The sequence below is a fragment of the Chlorocebus sabaeus genome, chromosome 12 (assembly GCF_047675955.1).
Source record: "Chlorocebus sabaeus isolate Y175 chromosome 12, mChlSab1.0.hap1, whole genome shotgun sequence".
Lineage (NCBI taxonomy): Eukaryota > Metazoa > Chordata > Mammalia > Primates > Cercopithecidae > Chlorocebus > Chlorocebus sabaeus.
Genome location: NC_132915.1, coordinates 12058397 through 12077477, shown reverse-complemented (window position 1 = coordinate 12077477; position 19081 = coordinate 12058397). Strand labels below are relative to the sequence as shown.

General features: G+C 35.4%; 1 protein-coding gene across 5 annotated transcripts in view; it reads right to left on the bottom strand.

The window, feature by feature from the left end:
• The window catches only part of AGTPBP1 (ATP/GTP binding carboxypeptidase 1), a 199268-nt gene that overhangs the window by 125616 nt on the left and 54571 nt on the right, over nt 1-19081 (bottom strand). For all 5 annotated transcript variants that reach the window (XM_007969631.3, XM_007969633.3, XM_073021463.1 and 2 more), the window contains 5 exons: nt 18965-19032; nt 15929-15992; nt 15058-15204; nt 10151-10282; nt 7095-7188 (listed from right to left, as the gene is read on the bottom strand). In XM_007969631.3, the coding sequence (XP_007967822.2) occupies nt 7095-7188; nt 10151-10282; nt 15058-15204; nt 15929-15992; nt 18965-19032 (505 nt within the window). The remainder of the gene's footprint in view (nt 1-7094; nt 7189-10150; nt 10283-15057; nt 15205-15928; nt 15993-18964; nt 19033-19081) is intronic.

The following is a 19081-nucleotide window of genomic DNA, read 5'->3' as shown; positions in this document are numbered from 1 at the left end:
TAACTTCCTCAAAACAATGTGAAGTGTTGGTGAGTTAAAAGTAAACATTATAAAATTTTGTATTACATTTTCATTGCATTGAATTATCAGTAAGAAACTTTCCATACTTTTACACTTATGCAATAAAATGTACAGGAGAATATAAAACTATGAGAATAAGGATGGCTTTTAAATTGTTCAAAATTAAACACAAAACTAAATGAATGTTCCATATGAGACTGCAATTTATAAAAACTAAAATGGAAAAGAAAACTACTTCAGCAAGACCTGACAAATGCCAGACACTGTTACAGGTGCTTTATACATGTTTTCTAGTTTCCTTCTTAAACAGAACTGAAATATAACAGGCCTAGGGCCACATAAAATCTCAATGCAACAGAAAATGAAGAATGTAATTCTCTTGTTAAGAAAGGAAATTATGAAATCAGAAACGTCAGTCTCCCTTTGAGAAGGCTATCTGAACTTTCACTTCCAGACAAGATGGAGTAACAGAAACCGGATGTACCCTCTCATTTGATGTAAATTTTTTTTATGGACAAAATGGAATGGCTGTTTAAGATACTGGATATCAAGCAATGAAAGAGAGAGATCCACAGAAATGGCAAAAATGAGATGGGCCCTACAACTGCCCCAGCTTACTACACCTTGAGAAAGAGACCAACCCACAGCACAGGGAGATGGAACCTAGGTAGAGTCTGGCAGATCCCAAAAGTTGAGCAGATGAACTCCCTGACTGAGGACACAGAGGGTCCAGGGAGGTCAAGTCAATTAGAGTTCACAGGGCAGAATACCAGAAAATGAGAGCTGTACAAAAAGAATGCTCAGGGATTTTCAGCGAGTTGTGTTGGAATATTCAGCAAAGTAGTGATCAGCACATGTGTGTGAAGTAACTACTAAGGATGGGGAAAAGCCATCCAAAAGGACTGGAGAACCACATTCAGTATTCACACAGGGCTGAGAACTGTGCCTGTTCCCACCAATCGCACTGGAAATCCTTGTAATTCATTGGGTAGAGTGCTCCTAAGGATTCTGCCTCAGTAGTGGGGAATAATCAGTCCTAAATGGTGCTTTGATTCCTTCTAACAAACGTGAAAAGACATTTACAGATCAAACTATTTCCAACTAACTTAACCACATCCCAGAACAAACCTCAAGAATATAGAAATATGAAAATATCCAGCACTCAACAAGGTGAAATTCACAATGACTGGCACTCAAAAATTATCAAGCATGCAAAAAGCAGGGAAAAAAAGACCCACAATTATAAAAAAAAAAAAAAAATTGAAGCAGACCTAGATCTGACATAAACATTAGAAAACATTAAAACACTTATCACAATAGTACTCCACGTGTTCAAGCAGAGGAAAGAGTTAACATACTGCAGAAAGGCAGTTTTTCTGAAAAGCTGCCAATTCATCCAGCCATTCCACTCCTAGATATCTATTCAGCAGAAATAAAAAATATATGACCATAAAAAGTCTGTGAATGCTTGTATATCCCAATAAACATTCACAGCAGCTTTATATATATTTGTAACAGTCAAAAACTAAAAACAACTCAAATGTCCATTAATAGGTGAATGGATAAACAAATTACAATACAGCCATATAATTGTGACTACTACTCAATAATAAAAAGGAATAAATTTTTGATACGTGCAACGTAAGTGAATCTATAATCATGATACATGGAAGAAGCCAGATCCAACCTACCACGAAAAAGAGTACACACACTATGATTCCATTTATATAAAATTCCTGAACTTACATGTAACCAAATCTACAGTAATAGAAGGCACAGCCATGATCGCTAGGGCCAAAGGAGAGACGCAAGGGAAGAACTACCAAGGGGCACAATAAAGCTCTGGGGGTGATGGAGATGTCAGCTTGATGTGGTGACAGTTTTTCACAGCTTTAGCCATATATCCAGGATCACATTACGATTTTCATGGGCTCCAGACGACTTCTTTGCCTTCATAGGCCCCTCCCTTCAAAAAAGTATTTAAAATTCATATAGCATTTTACAACCATGTTGGTGTTGGTATAAAGATGAATGCACTAATATCACAAATGAAAACACTTTCTTCAGCCTAAAAGTTCATTTTTTATATGATTTTTAAAGAAATTAAAACATTTTTATGGGACCCTAGAAGTACTGTGCCTACCAAGCCTAAAGGCTTTAGCCCAGCCTATATGTTCGTTCTCATCAAATTGTACACTTTGAATGTACAGATTTTATTATGTCAACTACATCTCAGAAATGTATTTTTAAAAACAAGTCAATGTAATATAAGAGAAACTAAGTAAACCCCTCTTCCTATGGTTACTCTGTTTAATTTCTACATGTTATAAATCTCTTCTATTTAAAAAGTGATTAAGAAAGCTGAGACAAAATATTTCCTCCCCAAGGCACTAAACAATCTGCTGATTAATCATGTTAAGAAGGTCTCAAGACTCACTGCATTACATGCATTATCTACAGTAAGCAGCAGACTCCACTTACCATTCAATGTAGTATGTTTCTTACCATTACTAAGAAGGCTTCTTTGTCAACTTTTATGAGAAACTACCATGATCCATCAAAAACATTAACTTCTACGTATATACATAGAAGTCAAGTTTTGTGAAAGACTATGCAAACTATGCAAAGTTAAGACACAGCTAACATAGAACACAGTGAAAGATCACAAATTGTGCTTACTGCTAAGTACATACAGTTAAATCACTGTTATGGGGTGAACTGCGTCCAAAGAGATATGTTGAAGTCCCAATCCCCAATATCCCAAATATGACCTTATTGGAAAACATGGTCATTGCAAATGTAACTAGTTAAGGCAAGATCATACTGGAGTAGGTGGGCCCTTAATACAACAGACTGGTGGTGTTATAAGGAGAGAGAAGACAATGCAAAGACAGACACAAAAGAGGAGAGTGCCACGTGATGATGGAGGCAAAAATCGAAATGCTACGGCTGCAAGCCTAGGAACACCAAAGATTGCCAGCAAACCACCAGAAACTAGGAAGAAGCAAGAAAGGATGCTCCCTTACAGGTTTCAGAGGGAGCACGGCCCTGCTGACAAGTTGATTTTGGACTTCTAGCCTCTGGAACTATAAAACAATAAATGTCTGTTGTTTTGAGCCACTCAGTGTGTGGACTTTGTTATAAGAGCCCTAGAAAACTAATACAATAACTTACATGCAATCACTTACCATGAACTCACAAGACTTTCCTTTCTACAGCTAATTCTTTACTCAAAATTGTAAAAATCTTAGAGTACTTTCAGAAACTCTCCCTACTTGCAGTTGTTTACAACTGTTTAAACCAAATAAAAGTGCTTCTGACAGTTTCTAATCCTGAAATAGAACCTTTTTTTTCTGTTGATGTTTATTTTTCAACACTGGAAAGCTGGGATATGAACCCAGTTCTTTCGGATGGCAGTTTCTTATTTCCAGTAGATTCAAAGATATAGTCAAGTTTGGTGCAAAGTCATCTGTACATTTTTACCAAATGTTATTTAAGAGTTATTTTTAGAACTTTACCACAAAGAAATTGCTGAAATTCTATAACATTTATAAGTCAGAGTAAATTAATATTCCAAAAGAATTGTAAAATATTAGATTTATTGAAATGCATAGTTTGTATTATGTTAATTAACTAAAATTTCTCAGTATAAATAATTTATACTTCCTCATGTATTTTTCCAGTCTTCATATTTCCACAAATAATACTATAAGCAACGATAATTCAAAAAGTAGTCTGTGGCTTAGATTTAGGAGATGTGAAGGAAAAAAGCTTAAGTCCCCAGGTACTAATGAAGTGACATCTACTTTCAGTTGTAGGGCAGTCCTTGCAATGACTTCCAAACCTACGGGGAAACTCAAAAAGATACAGTTAAAATAACCTCCTGAGTTGCTTCCTTCTAGATTAACAGTTTTAAATCCAAAACCTAAAATTTAAAAGGAAAGGAAGCATAAGCCTTCAAATATACCTCTTCCTCAATCTCAATCTTCTTCCCATTAAATGTGGAGCATTGTTTAAAGGGAGGAAGAAATACAACAGAAAGCTCTAGATGTCTGAGGTTTTTAGTTAATTAGAGGAGAGACCCTCAGATTACTAAAAATGATAAGAGATCAAGATATAGCAAGTTTGGTCAATGAATGGCTTGTTCTTTTTAAAGTAAAAGTAAACTAAAAGATTGCTTTTTCTTTTTAAAGTAGAAATAGAAAAATAATGAATAATTCATCTTTTCTCTGATGTTTTAGATCCACTGATTTCTATAAGGTTTTGGATGTACCCCATGTGGTATATTATAAAGATCCTTTTGAAATGCTCCATTTCATTTCCCCTGGGAACATTTTATATTAGATTTGATAACTTGGTTATAATAGAGCATAAAGTACATCTTAAGTAGGAGATCATGGACATTATACAAAAAATAAATTTTAAAATGCCATACCGATTAAGGGGAAAAACAGCATATAAATGAAAGCATAAAGAAAGTACTTTCAGTGTTACCTAGGAATCATGCATACACACACTACTGCATTGCTTACCTAAACTGTATTACATTAATACAGGCACTGTGCTAATTATAGGAATCATTTCATTACAATCTTATAATAGAGGTGCTAATACTATTACCATTTTACAGACAGGAAACTGGGGCATAATAAATTAAGTAACTTACTTGCATCCTAGGGCCAGTAAATGATAGAGCTAACATGCAAATCCAAGTCTGTCTGCCTGCAGAGCCCACTCTAAACCACCGTAAGACGTTAATATTCTGTTACTGATTGTGATACAGACGTTTTGTTTGCTTTGTTACATTTCATCAGATAATCTGGGATTGTGTATAATTCTTACGCAGCTGTAACTATGCTGTCATCCCACCAAATGATATTTAATAAATAATCATATGTGCAAGTAAGTTCCCAAAATATTTTAAAATATTTGACCGTTATTAACAAGGGGTGAAAACACTGGAAATGTCCTGAAGCCTATTTGTTTAAGAGTAAAATCTAATCAAATAGTTCATATGGACAAGTTCTGCATTACAAAAGATTCACAGCTAATAAACACAGGACAGAAATAAAATTAGATAAGTTATTATTTTCCAACCACTAATGAAATAACAGATATAGGCAATGTCATGAATGACTGCTAAATCACTAACTGAAAAGTGGATGGGGACATTTCTAACGGATAGATCACCTCAACTCAATGATCTTAAGTGACATAAAACAAAGTTGCCAGCTCCACCTATGAAATATTTTTGAACAAAAAAAAACAAACCAAAATCCCAAATCTAATCAAGCCACAGTTTTATCAGTATATAGAAAACGTAAGGGTATATAGAAAACGTAACTCATATGTTAAGTTACTCCAGGATATAGTCAATGTAAGCCAGAACATGGGACATTTTAAAAGACCTATCACTCAAGTCCTTCATCATATAAAACAAAACCAAAACATAGGAAGACTTTTTTTGATTTCACAAGATGATGAGACATAACAATCAAATATAATGTAGAGACTTAATTGAGACCCTGAACAAGCAAGCCAACTGCAAAAAAAAAAAAAAAAAGGCATTTCCTACATAATCAGAAAATATCAGATACAATGGCTGATACTTGCTTTAAAATACGCTTGGAAAAAAGAAAAACAGAAAAGGAAAATGAAATTAAAATGACAGATTTTTGACAGTAAAACTGGGTAACAGATACATCAGAGTTCATTATATTATCCTCTCTACATTTGTGTAGGTGTGGAAATTTCCTAAATATAATGAAGACTAATGCATGTATCTTGTTTGGATTCTGAGTCAAACAAACCAACTAAAAAAGGGCTATTTTGAAACAACTGAAGAAAACCAAACACAGACTAGATTTTAGATTGTATTAAGAAAGTATCAGGAGAGAGAGGTGGAGGATCACTTGAGCCTAGGAATTTGAGGCTACAGTGAGCCATGATCATGCCACTGCACTCCAGCCTGGGCAACAACTCCATTTTTCCCTAAGGATACTGAATTCACAGCTGAGAGAGGAAGAAAGAGATGCGAAATTATTTTAAGCTTTGACAACCAAAAATGTGTACACTTAGTGATACATAGCCAAACTGCATCTCAAAAAAAAAGAAATTAATAATTGTATTGGCTATGATTGTAGTATTCTGCTTATTGTTAAGTCCTTATTTAGTAGAATTATATACTGAGGTATTTAGAAAATAAATAATATTCAAAGAAAATAATCCAAGAGAAAATATCTAGGATCTGCTTATAGAAATACACACACATTTATGTACATATAAAACACCTGAGATTTCTTAAAAGTACTCCAGGAAAAACAAACAAACAAAAGTGTGGAGTGGAAATAAATGAAACAAAAATGGTGGAATGCTCAGAATTGTTAAACACAATAAGTAATTAATATAAACTCAATATAATTAGTTTAATATAATATAAACTCTATTTTATGTATATTTTTAAAATTCCACAATAAAAAAAAATTTTAAAGAAAGAACTCTAAAATGGTTTAAGAAAATATTAAACTGTAACCAATAAATGAGACATGACTTTCATTTTCTGAGGCTGAAAGGCCTAGGAATGAATAAAAATACATACATACATACATATGTATATATATACACACACATCTATGGATGGGGAAAAAGAATGATGTGATTTTGACAAAATAGAAATATATCAGTTTAAGATTGTTCAGGTATTCATAAGAATGAAGAAGTCATTACAAGATTGTAAAATTGGGTGAAAAATATAGTAGGCACTCAATAAATGTTTCTGAATGAATACTCTATAGATAATCTTTTTTCCTTTTACCGTATCTAGAAATGTTCAGTCTCAGTTACTATAAACATTATATTCAATCAATTCAAAACTGTTCAGTTTTGATATATTTGTGAAGATTAAATTTTATACTAAAGAAAATCTTTATCATGATAAAATCATTATTTAAGAACTAAGAAACGAAGTAACCCTGGAGACAATTTAATTCAACCTGCTCATTGTACATATCAAGATAATGAGGCCCAGAGTAACAAAGGCTATGCCTATGTTTATATTCAAAACATTTACTCACTTTATAAGACTGGAATTCTTCTTACTAAATGGTCCAATGATTTTAAACATCAGTTCCACAACTCCATTTTTCCCTAAGGATACTGAATTCACAGCTGAGAGAGGGAGAAAGAGATGCGAAATTATTTTAAGCTTTGACAACCAAAAATGTGTACACTTAGTGATACATAGCCAAAAACATATACAAATTGTATAGTAAATGTCAACTCAAGCCACTCTTAAAGTCCATCTAAGCTAACCACATGAAGAAATACTGTTTTTTGTTTTTGCTTTGTTATGGAAAGTGCAGGGAAATTCTGAAACAAGTTATATGCAAAAAAAAAAAACAATTATAAAAAAAATTCTTCAGTTACTCCATACTTCTCTAATAAACTTAGTGAACCTCACTGAACACCAGGTTACGGGGATTCCAAAACAAGAATAGCCTCTGACCTCAAAGAACAAAGTGCAGAGAGAATGAAACAAATAATTACTAAATTACTTTCAAAATTGATTAAGAATTGTAGACTATTTGGATTACACCACTGAGAAGTTCCTAATTCAGAGTGAGACACAGACATTTCTGGAGAAAACGATGCCTAGGCTCAGTCTTTAAAAGTGAGTAGGCATTAGCTAGGACAGGAGTTGAGGTAAAGCAGTAGATGTGGCTCTGGACACAGGAATGATACAAACAACAGAACGAAGACAATGAACATCACCATGTGAGCAGTTACATAGTGTTAAACACAGAGTATCAAACAAAGATACACAAATAGGAAGATGAGGTGGAAAAAGAAGTTGAGAAACAAATTATGAAGGGCCCTAGAAGTTGTTAACTCTTTTGACTATGTGGAATCACCCAAAAGGAACAACAAATCAGATGTGCATTTTAAATAAACAGGTCAGAATTCAAAGAACTCTGGGGAAGCTGGTTTTGAAAGACACATTAGGAGGCTACAGTCTAGGTAACAGGTAATGAGGACTTTAATTAAAGCAAGAGTAGCAGGGAAAAAGATGAAACAATTTCAGTGTTTAATATGGAATATGCAAATAATTACCTAACCAGAAAACTGTGCTTAACATTTTTAATTCTGAACAAATGTTATTAAATATATTGTAGAACCAGGCACAGTGGCATGTGCCTATAGTCCCAGCTGCTTGGGAGGCTGAAGCAGGAGGACTGCTTAAGGCCAGGAGTTCAAAGCCAGTCTGAGAAATACAGTAAGACCCTGTCTCTAAAAGAAAATTGTTTAATAAACAATTTTTAAATTATAGATAAGCCGTTTGCTAGCCTTCTACTGGTTAATCCAATAAAATGCCACCAAAAATGTAGCTCCTACTATTTCGTAGGATGATCTTAATTTTCTCGTATCTGTTTATTACTCCATTATTGCTTCTAATTTCATGTCTATACTGTATTCCTTTTACCTTGACTGGAGTATTTGGTAGTTTAGTTGTTTTACTTTTTACATTTTGGGGTTTTTGTTGCATTGTTTTTTTTTTGAGATAGTATCTTGCTGTGTTGCCCAAGCTGGAGTGCAGTGGTGCAGTCTTGGCTCACTGCAGCCTCAACCTCCTGGGCTCAAGAAATCCTCCCACCTTAGCCTCCTGAGTAGCGGAGACTGCAGGCACACATCACCACAACCAGCCTATTTTTTGTAGAAATGGCACCTCACTATGTTGCCTGGGCTGGCTGCAAACTCCTGGCCTTCAGTGGTCCTTCTGCCTAGTTTCCAAAGTGCTGGGATTACAGCCATGTGCCACTGTACCAGCCTATTTTATTTTTAATCCAATACAGTTGTTTTTTTTTTTTAATCAACTGCTTTTCTATTTTCTAATGCATATTTTTCATTTTCCCTTTATTATTTCATTTCTTGACTTTCCCGGTGTTTATTTCTCTGTTCTTAACTTCATTGGTTAGGTATCTAATTCATTTATTTCCTTATGTTCTTTTTAATTACATAAGTGTTATTTAAGTGTTCTAAGCTGTTTTCCACAGAGCACACCTTTAGCCATATTTTAAAGGTACTGATATACACACACAGAGACATATACGTAAGTTTACGTATGTTTATATATTACATATATGTATATATGCAATATACACACATATCTAGCACTCTATCATTATTTTGCAATGATATTCTGCAGTAACATACATTCTGCAATTCAATCTTAGGTTCTTTCATTAACCCCTTCAATTCTGCAATAAGAGAATAGAAAAAAAATCCACACCTCATGGTGTGGAACCTCGTGTTAGTGAGAGTGTGTGTTCTGGAAGACATTTTATCTGAGTCTATCTCTCTGTGATCCCTCTTCTCTCCAGCTTCCTCAGAGGTTCCCATACTAGTTATTTTCAGTTCTACTACTTCCCTACTGATCGCTGAAGAGAATTAGCTCCAGGTGACCATGCTACTGCATCCCTTCCTTTTCTGCTTTCCTCTCATCTGTGACAGTCCAAAGAGGCACAGGAGCTTTTCCAGTGGCCAATACCCTCATATTCTTCCACATACAGGCTGCCTACCCATCCTCCTCACTCCTATCCTTTATAAACTGGGGAAATTAGTTAGAATGTTCAAGGTTTTATCAACTTAATCTTCTTCTTTTGTTGTTGTTGTTGTTGTTGAAATGGAATCTTGCTCTGTCACCCAGGCTGGAGTGCAATGGCACAATCTCGACTCATTGCAACCTCCGCTTCCCAGGTTCAAACGATTCTCCTACCTCAGCTTCCCGAATAGTCAGGATTATAGGTGCCCACCACCGTGCCTGGCTAATTTTTGTATTTTTAGTAGAGACGGGGTTTCGCCATGCTGGTCTTGAACTCCTGACCTCAGGTGATTCGCCCGCCTTGGCCTCCCAAAGTGCTAGGATTACAGGCATGAGTCACCATGCACAGCCCAACTTAACCTTACCCCACATCACTTTTGTTGTGGTTGGAGTCAAGAGTTAAAATGAGCCATATTAAATCTTCTCTTTCCTTTTTCACAAATTTCAGAGGTTTACAGAATCACAATACTTTAAATTCTTTTTGTGTAACTTTACAACACTGAGTCAACTAAAAGCCACCTAAATACTCACAGTTGGCAGAATATACTCGTAAAAGCTGAAGGCAAGGTAGAACCAAGCGATGATTCTGCAAATTCTGCTTGACCAAATTCAGGGTTATATTCAGAGCCCCATTAATTCTAGCCTTTACTCCAAATTTTTTATCTGTTTAAAAAAAAAAAGACAATTCACGCATAACTTTTCTTTTCTTTCTTTCTTTCTTTTTTTTTTTTTTTTTTGAGACAAAGTCTTGTTCTGTCATCCAGGCTAGAGTGCAGTGGCTCCATCTCAGCTCACTGCAACCTCTGCTTCCCAGGTTGAAGCAATTCTCCTGCCTCTGCCTCCTGAGTAGCTGGGATTACAGGCACCCACCACCACACCAGGTTAATTTTTGGATTTTTTAGTAGAGACAGGCTTTTGTCACGTTGGCTAGGCTGGTCTCAAACTCCTGACCTCAAGTGATCCACCCGCCTTGGCCTCCAAAGTGCTGAGATTACAGGCATGAGCCACTGTGCCTGGCCCACATGTAAGTTTTGAATTAAACGATGATATTATAAATCAGAGATGTAAATTTTAAATTTACATTGTGAATTAATATTATGAAATATAAAGTTGGCCTGAAAATAATAAAATTATAATCCTTATTTGTATTATTTTTAAAATAAAACATCCCTTTTATTTTAAAACATTAGTGGAAAGAACATACCAAGAAACAGACAGGGGGATAGGGCAGGAGGATGGAGGCCAGAGTAGCCCAACACTTAGACTGTCATAAAAAAAAACTGAACTGCTCTACTACACGTATACATTTGTCCAGTTCAACACATTTCCCAAAACACCATCAAAGAGTCAAGAGGAACAAAATCTAAATGTCCATTACAGCAGTACTTACTTAATATGAACCATATTCCTTTCTGACTTGTAAAAAAATAAAAATTAATTTAAAAAATGAACAGCTTACATAGAAAATAATCTGGCAAACATTACCAAATAAATTTCTAAAGGGAAATAATTCTTAACACAGAAAGGGAAGAAAAGATGTTCTTAATTTTTATTCTTATGAAGAGATTAAAACAGTAAAAAAAAATTTAAATAAGAAAAACTTAAGAATGTTAAGATTTATAGTAGACATTGGAGATACAAACGGTGGCAGGGTGGGTCAGGGGTGAAGGTTGAAAAATCACCTGTTAGCTACAATGTTCACTATTCAGGTTATGGGTACATTAAATGCCCAGACTTCCCCACTACACAGTACACGCATGTAAGAAATCTGCGCTTGTACTCCTTCACTACATAAAAATACAAATAAAAATGAATTTTAAAAAAGACTTAAGATTGGGTGCAGTGGCTCACGCCTGTAATCCCAGCACTTTGGGAGGCCGAGGCGGGCGGATCATGAGGTCAGGAGATGGAGACTATCCTGGCAAACATAGTGAAACCCCGTCTGTACTAAAAATACAAAAAAAATTAGCCGCTACTCGGGAGGCTGAGGCAGGAGAATGGTGTGAACCCAGGAGGCGGAGCTTGCAGTGAGCCAAGATCACGCCACTGCACTCCAGCCCGGGTGACTGAGCAAGACTCCGTCTCAAAAAAAAAAAAAAAAAAGACTTAAAGTAAATAGGACCAGCAAACAAAGAATTTTAAATCAAAATAACTCAATATTCCTGAGGGAAAATTATCTTACCTCACTAGAAAAATAAAAAGAATAGAAAAAACACTCAAAAAATTACCATATAATGTCCTTGAATGACATAAAAATGAGAAACTAGGGCAAACCATAAAGGAAATAGCCCAAATTTAAAGAAATATATAAAAGAAAATAAAGATGAACTAAAACTTAAAATGGATATTAAAGAACTATTTTAAAAATCAATATCTTAATTTCATGAAAAGTAGAAGACAACCTAGTTCTGATTAGAAGAGAAAGCACAACAATACTCATCAAAAATCAGGGGGTTTTAACCAATTTTCTGCCAAATTATGGTTTTCTAGTTCTGATTAGAAGAGAAAGCACAACAATACTCATCAATAAATCAGGGGGTTTTAACTAATTTTCTGCCAAATTATGGTTTTCTTTTTAAATTTTCATTTTCCACAAAAATCTCAAAACGGAGTCTTTAGATCTTAAATACAAGAGCTAAAGAAAAATAAGAGATAGCTAACATATTCCTTAAATAAACTAAATACATCTTTAAGTCTTAAAGCTTCTAATACACCCGGAAAATTAACGTCACCTCAGGGTTCCTTTCTTTAAAACAACACCTATAAAAGCTACTAATTACTTATACAATACATAAAGACAGGCTAGAAATATGTATGTTAATAAATACACAAACTATGTACACATGCATCCTCATTTTTTCCAATAAGCATTTTAGCCAAATACTCAAAGTTTAAAACTCACATGTATGCCACAGGCAAAGGCAAAACTCTTTTTTTTATTTTTGAGACAGAGTCTCACTCTGTCACCCAGGCTGGAGTGCGGTGGCACAATCTCAGCTCACTGCAACCTCCACCTCCCAGGTTCAAGCAATTCTCCTGCCTCAGCCTCCTGAGTAGCTGGGACTACAGGTGCGCGCCACCATGCCCAGATAATTTTTTGTATTTTTAGTAGAGATGGGGTTTCAGCATGCTGACCAGGCTGGTCTCAAACTCCTGACCTCGTGATCCGCCCACCTCGGCCTCTCAAAGTGCTGGGATTACAGACATGAGCCACTGCACCCGGTCAAAGGCACAATTCTAATAATTTAAGGAATTACTTTAATCTTTGTGCAAAGAGACAACTGAACTTGAGTTCTAGTCAAAGGGTGCCTTCCCTAGTCAACCTAAACTCAATCAACTTCTTCCTTTGTTCTATATCCTATTTTTCTCAATTTGCATTTTTCAATATTTCACGTGTCTTACAGATGTAATAACTGGTCTCATAATTTTTCTATTTTTCTCTTCTTAAGTAAGATTGTAAGTTTCCTGAGCATTCACACTATGCAACACAAATATGACTATTAAAGAAAACAGTGACATATTTTACCTCCATGTTCTTCAAAACATTCCCATCCATACTCCTGCCTTCTGGCCTCAACAATACCCATATTGCATGTATCCTTTAGAAACACATTGAGAGGGCACATACACACTCCAAGACACATTTGTGGCCCAAAAATTTTTCTTTTTTCTACCACATGCAATAGAATTCCTCATAAATTTTGGATTCTCAGTTCTTGCAGGTCACTAGTTGACTATAAAAAAGCATTTCGGCCAGGTGCGGGGGCTTACGCCTGTAATCCCAGCACTTTGGGAGGCCAAGGTGGGCGGATCATGAGGTCTGGAATTTGAGACCATCCAGGCCAACATGGTGAAACCCCGTCTCTACTAAAAACACAAAAAATGAGCCGGGCATGGTGGCACGCGCCTGTAGTCTCAGCTACTCGGGAGGCTGAGGCAGGAGAATCGTTTGAACCCAGGAGGCGGAGGTTGCAGTGAGCCCAGATCACACCACTGCACTCCAGCCTGGCAATACAATGAGACTCTGTGAAAAAAAAAAAAAAGAGCATTTCATTACTAAATCTAAGAAAAAGCTGTAGCATTTTAGATTTTAAAAATTAAGTACTCTCCATAAGAAAGCATTGGAGAAATGCTTCTGGACATTAGTCTGGGTAAAAATTTATTTAGTAAGACCTGGAAAGCATAGGTGACCAAAGCGAAAACTGACAAATGAGATTACATCAAGCTAAAAAGCTTCTGAACAGCAAAGGAAACAATCAACAAAGTGAAGAGATACCTTACAGAATGGGAGGAAATACAGACTACTCATCTGACACTAGATTAATAACCAGAATATATAAGGAGCTCAAATAACACCAAAAAAGAAAGAAAAGAGAAAGGATTTTTTAAACGGGCAAAAGATCTGAATAAATATTCTCAAAAGAAAACATATAAATGGGCAATGGGTATAGATAAAAACGCTCAACATTACCAATCATTAGGGAAATGCAAATCAAAACCATAAGATCATCTTATCCCAGTTAAAACAGCTGTTATCAAGAAGACAGAAAATAATAAATGCTGGTGAGGATAAGGGGCAAGGGAAACACTCATACACTGTTTGGAAGAATCTAAGTTAGTACAGCCACTATGGAAAACAGTATGGGGGTTCCCCAAAAAACTGAAAATAGAATTACCAGATGATCTAGCAATCCTACTGTTGGGTATATATCCAAATGGAAGGAAATAAGTATACTGAAGACTATCTGCATTCCCATGTTTACTGTTGCACTATTCACAAAAGCCAAGGTATGGAATCAACCTAGGTGTCCATCAATGAATGAATATATAAAGAAAATGTGGTTTATTTACACAATGGAATATTATTCAACCATAAAAAAGAATGAAATCCTGTCATTTGCGGCAACATGGATGAAACTGGAGGACATTATGCAAGTGAAACAAGACAGGCACAGAAAGATAAATATCAATATTCTCTTTCATACGTGGAAGCTAAAAAAATTGATCTCATAAAAGGAGTGAATAGTGGTTATCAGAGGCTGCCAAGGGTAATGGGGAGCGGGAGATAAAGACGAGTTTGTTAATGGATACAAAAATACATTTCAATAGAAGGAATAACATCCAGTGGTAACATAGTAGGGCAACTATAGTTAATAATAATTTACTATATATTTCAAAATAGCTATAAAAGAAGATTTGGAATGATCCCAACACAAAGAAATAATGAATGTTTGAGGTGATGGATACCCCATATACCCAGATTTGATCATTACAGATACATTTGTATCAAAATATCACATGTACCCCCATAAACATGTACAATTACTATGTATCCATAGAAATTTAAAATAACATTTTTAAAAACTGAGTAAGAGGTGAGAGAATCATGTTACAAAAATAGTTCTAGATTCAACAATCATACAAATGAAATCCCTTACCTTTTGGTCCAATCTTTGCAAGAATAGAATGAATCTGTACCATTAAGTCCTCATGTGGGGGAGATTCTTTGCTGGCATTCATAAGTAACTGCAACAGTATTTGAGAACCACCTTTGGTGACTAAGAAACTCACTCTTCGACCTCCACCTAATAAAAAAAAAAAATTGAAACAACAAATCCTCCCATATTAGGTATCATAACTTGTTAGCATTCAAGAAATGGTTAAAACTGATGACTTCTAAAATCAAACAAATACGGCCGGGCACAGTAGCTCACTCCTGTAATCACAGCACTTAGGTAGGCCAAGGCAGGCGGATTCACCTGAGGTCAGGAGTTCAAGACCAGCCTAGACAACATGGTGAAACCCCGTCTCAGCTAAAAATACAAAAATTAGCCAGGCATCGTGGCGCACAGGTATAATCCCAGCTACTTGGGAGTTTGAAGCAGAAGAATCTCTTGAACCCAGGAGGCAGAGGTGGCAGTGGGCAGAGATCGCACCACTGCAGTCAAGCCTGGGCGACAAAAGCAAAACTCCATCTCAAGCAATCAATCAATAAAATCAAACAAATACCGTCAACATATTTTGTTTAATCTCATTTATTTAGAAAATAGAACACAAAGGGTAAACACAAATCATGCTGAAATTCTAGGTTCAAGGCTGTGAAATACATGGCTATGGGGTAGTCTGAGGGATACTTGAAAAGATACCAAAAACAAAGCAACGACAACAAAGTATGATATTTCAGTTTCTAAATTCCAATATTCAGAATAGCCTCTATAAGAGTATCAGAAAATTCCAAATAAAGTGAATATGATACATTGTTGATCACTGTTTAGAAACAGAAATTAGACCAAAGAAACAAAAACTTACCAGCTGACACCAGCTCAACAAGAATGCTTAAGATATTAAGTGTAGTTTGAAGATCTTTTGTGTTCTGAAATAAATAGTTCGTTTTATTAAAACATTGTAAACTTTTGATTCCCAAACTTCTGAATCCACTGGGAACTACCCATATTTTACAAATGACCTTTCCAATTTCTCTAGGAACAAATGTATTCAGGTTTTCACTATTCTTTCATCATTTCAGTCTGTTTCCTTCTGCCTTTAAGAATTTTTACAAATCATTTTTAGTTACTATATTACTTGCTTAATATTGACATTACTCCAAGAAGAATCATTCTGTCATTTGAATTCCTCATCTTTCTACCAAACAGATAATAAAAAGTAAATGAATCAAAATTTAAATGGCACTACAACGTATGTCTGGTGACTACTCAATCACCTAGCTGCCCTCTCAGAAGACGATCATGTTATTAATTTCTTTTGCATTCTGCCAAAGATAATATGCATATATAAAAGAAATCCATGTAAATATACATGTGCATACAGGTTTATTTCTCCAAATGGTATTGCTCTATAGGTACTATTTTGCACCTTGATATTTTACATATCAATAGATAAAGAGCTGCTTCTTTTTGAGGGCTACAGGATATATTCCATTATATGTCTGTATCACCATTGTTTAAGTAACCAGTCATCTACCCATGAAATATTTAGGTTGCTTTTAATATTTTGCTATTAAAAGTTTCAAATTTAACTAAGGATATATATTTACACGTGGTAAAGTACATCTGTATAGTAAGGTAAATGCCTACAATTTCAAGTTCAAAGAATATGGGCCTTTATTTTAATAGATATTACCAAGCTGCTCTCTAGGAAATAATTTATACTCCCATCAGCAATGCAGAGGAGGGGCTATTTCTCCAAGTTTGGACAACCGATCTCATAAGTGAAAATGTTGAAACATTGTACTTTGGTTTTATCTTATTAAAAGTAATGCTCAATCTCAAGTGACATCTGTGTTTCTTTTTCTGAGAACTGTGCATAGCCTTTACATGGTTTTTGAGGGTTTTGTTTTGTTTTTTTTTCCTTCCTAAATGAAGAAGTTCTTTTTTTTTTTTTAGACAGAGTCTCACTCTGTCGCCCAGGCTGGAGTGCAGCGACCCGATCTCGGCTCACTGCAAGCTCCACCTCCCGGGTTCACGCCATTCTCCTGCCCCGGCCTTCTAAGTAACTGGGACTACAGGCGCCCGCCACCACGCCCGGCTAATTTTTTTTTTTTTTTTTTTTTTTTTTTTTTTTTTTTGGTAGAGACGGGGTTTTAGTAGAGCGGTTTTTACCAGTCAGGATGGTCTCAATCTCCTGACCTTGTGATCCACCCGTCTCGGCCTCCCAAAGTGCTGGCATCACAGGCGTGAGCCACCACACCCGGCCTTTAACTGACGAAGTTCTTTACGTGTCAAAGAAATTATATAAGCCAAAATACTTTTCCTCAGTTTTCCAAGTATCCATGGTGTTTTTTTCTACATCCTTTTGTTAATATAGTTGAATCTATCAATCTTTTATCGTTTCTATTTTTTCATACTTAAAAAAGCCTTCTTTGTTGTAAGATTATTTTAAAATTCCTCTCTCTTTCTCTAGTATTATTATTCCATTTTCCATGCTTAAATATTTGCTTCATATGGAATTTATTTGGGTGTGGAATGCAGGAAATCAGGATTCAATGTTATATTGTTCCAGATCGTTACCACTCTATTCCTCACTGATCTGAAATGCTACCTTTAATAAATAATACTAAATTCCCACATGCATTTTGTTTTTGGATTTTCTATTCTGTTACACTATAGTAGTAGTCTATCTATTACTCATGCATAATTTCCAAACTATTTTAATTACCAAAGACTTCTAATGTTCTTTGATATTTAATGGGGATAGTCCTTTCTCATTTATCTTCATTCTCAGAAATGTGCTTTATATTTTGCTGACTATGTCTCCCCATTTGGACTTTAAAAACAAAACTGTTAGGCCAGGCACAGTGGCTCACACCCGTAATCCCAGCACTTCGGGGGGCCAAGGCAGGTGGATCACCTGAGGTCAGGAGTTCAAGACCAGCCTGGTCAACATGGTGAAACCCCATCTCTCCTAAAACTACAAAAAGCAGCCAGGCATGGTGGTGTGCACCTATAATCCCAGCTACTTGGGATGCTGAGGCAGGAGAATCACTCGAACCTGGGAAGCGGAGGTTGCATTGAGCTGAGATCATGCCACTGCACTCCAGCTTGGGCAACAGAGTGAGACTCCATCTCAAAAAAAAAGAAAAGAAAAAACATTTGGTAAAATTTTGGTTAAAAAATTTGGTAAAAAAAAGAAAAAAATATTGGTAACTTTTATTGAGATTGCTCTGAAGTAACAGATCAGTCTAGGGAGAAACGACATCTTTATGATGCTAAGACCTCCTATTGAAGAACACGAATTCATTTCTTGTTCTTAACATTGCAACTGAACAAAATACAGAATCCTGATTCTGAATACATCCTGTTGGTTCACCCAAAACTTTACACTGGCATAGAAATTCAATTATCATCAATATAATATAGTTAACCAATATGTGTAGTAAAATCACAAATGTATATCAGCTAAAACAATAAATGATAATTTTCAATGTCAATCATTTGTTTTAAGCTAAAGATTTATTTCCAGCTAATGCTTTATTTTCTATTACCAACTAGAATGACATATTAGGATTACAATTTAGTTATCATTATAATTGTATAAGGGAAATATACTTCAACAGTCACCTAACACATATTAGAATATTTATACCACCATTCCAAATAGTATTTTAAAAACCTAAAACAAACTTCCATTCACTGGCTTTACCTCTAAAATAAAAATTGTTACATATATATATATACACACACACACACGTGTGTATATGTATGTGTATGTGTATATATGTACATGTGTATGTGTTTCTGTGTGTATTTATACACACACATAGGCTTTTTCTTCTTCAGTATCGCTTGGCATTAGTAGTTACATAATTAAAGTGTGTCACTGATTTACCTCTAATGTTGACAGCAGAATTTCCATTCCTGTAGAACCTTTGGCTGTCATTTCTCTCCTTGTTTTTTCTGAAAAGTAGCAAACAATTCTTTTCTCAAACATAAATTTTTAACAGTA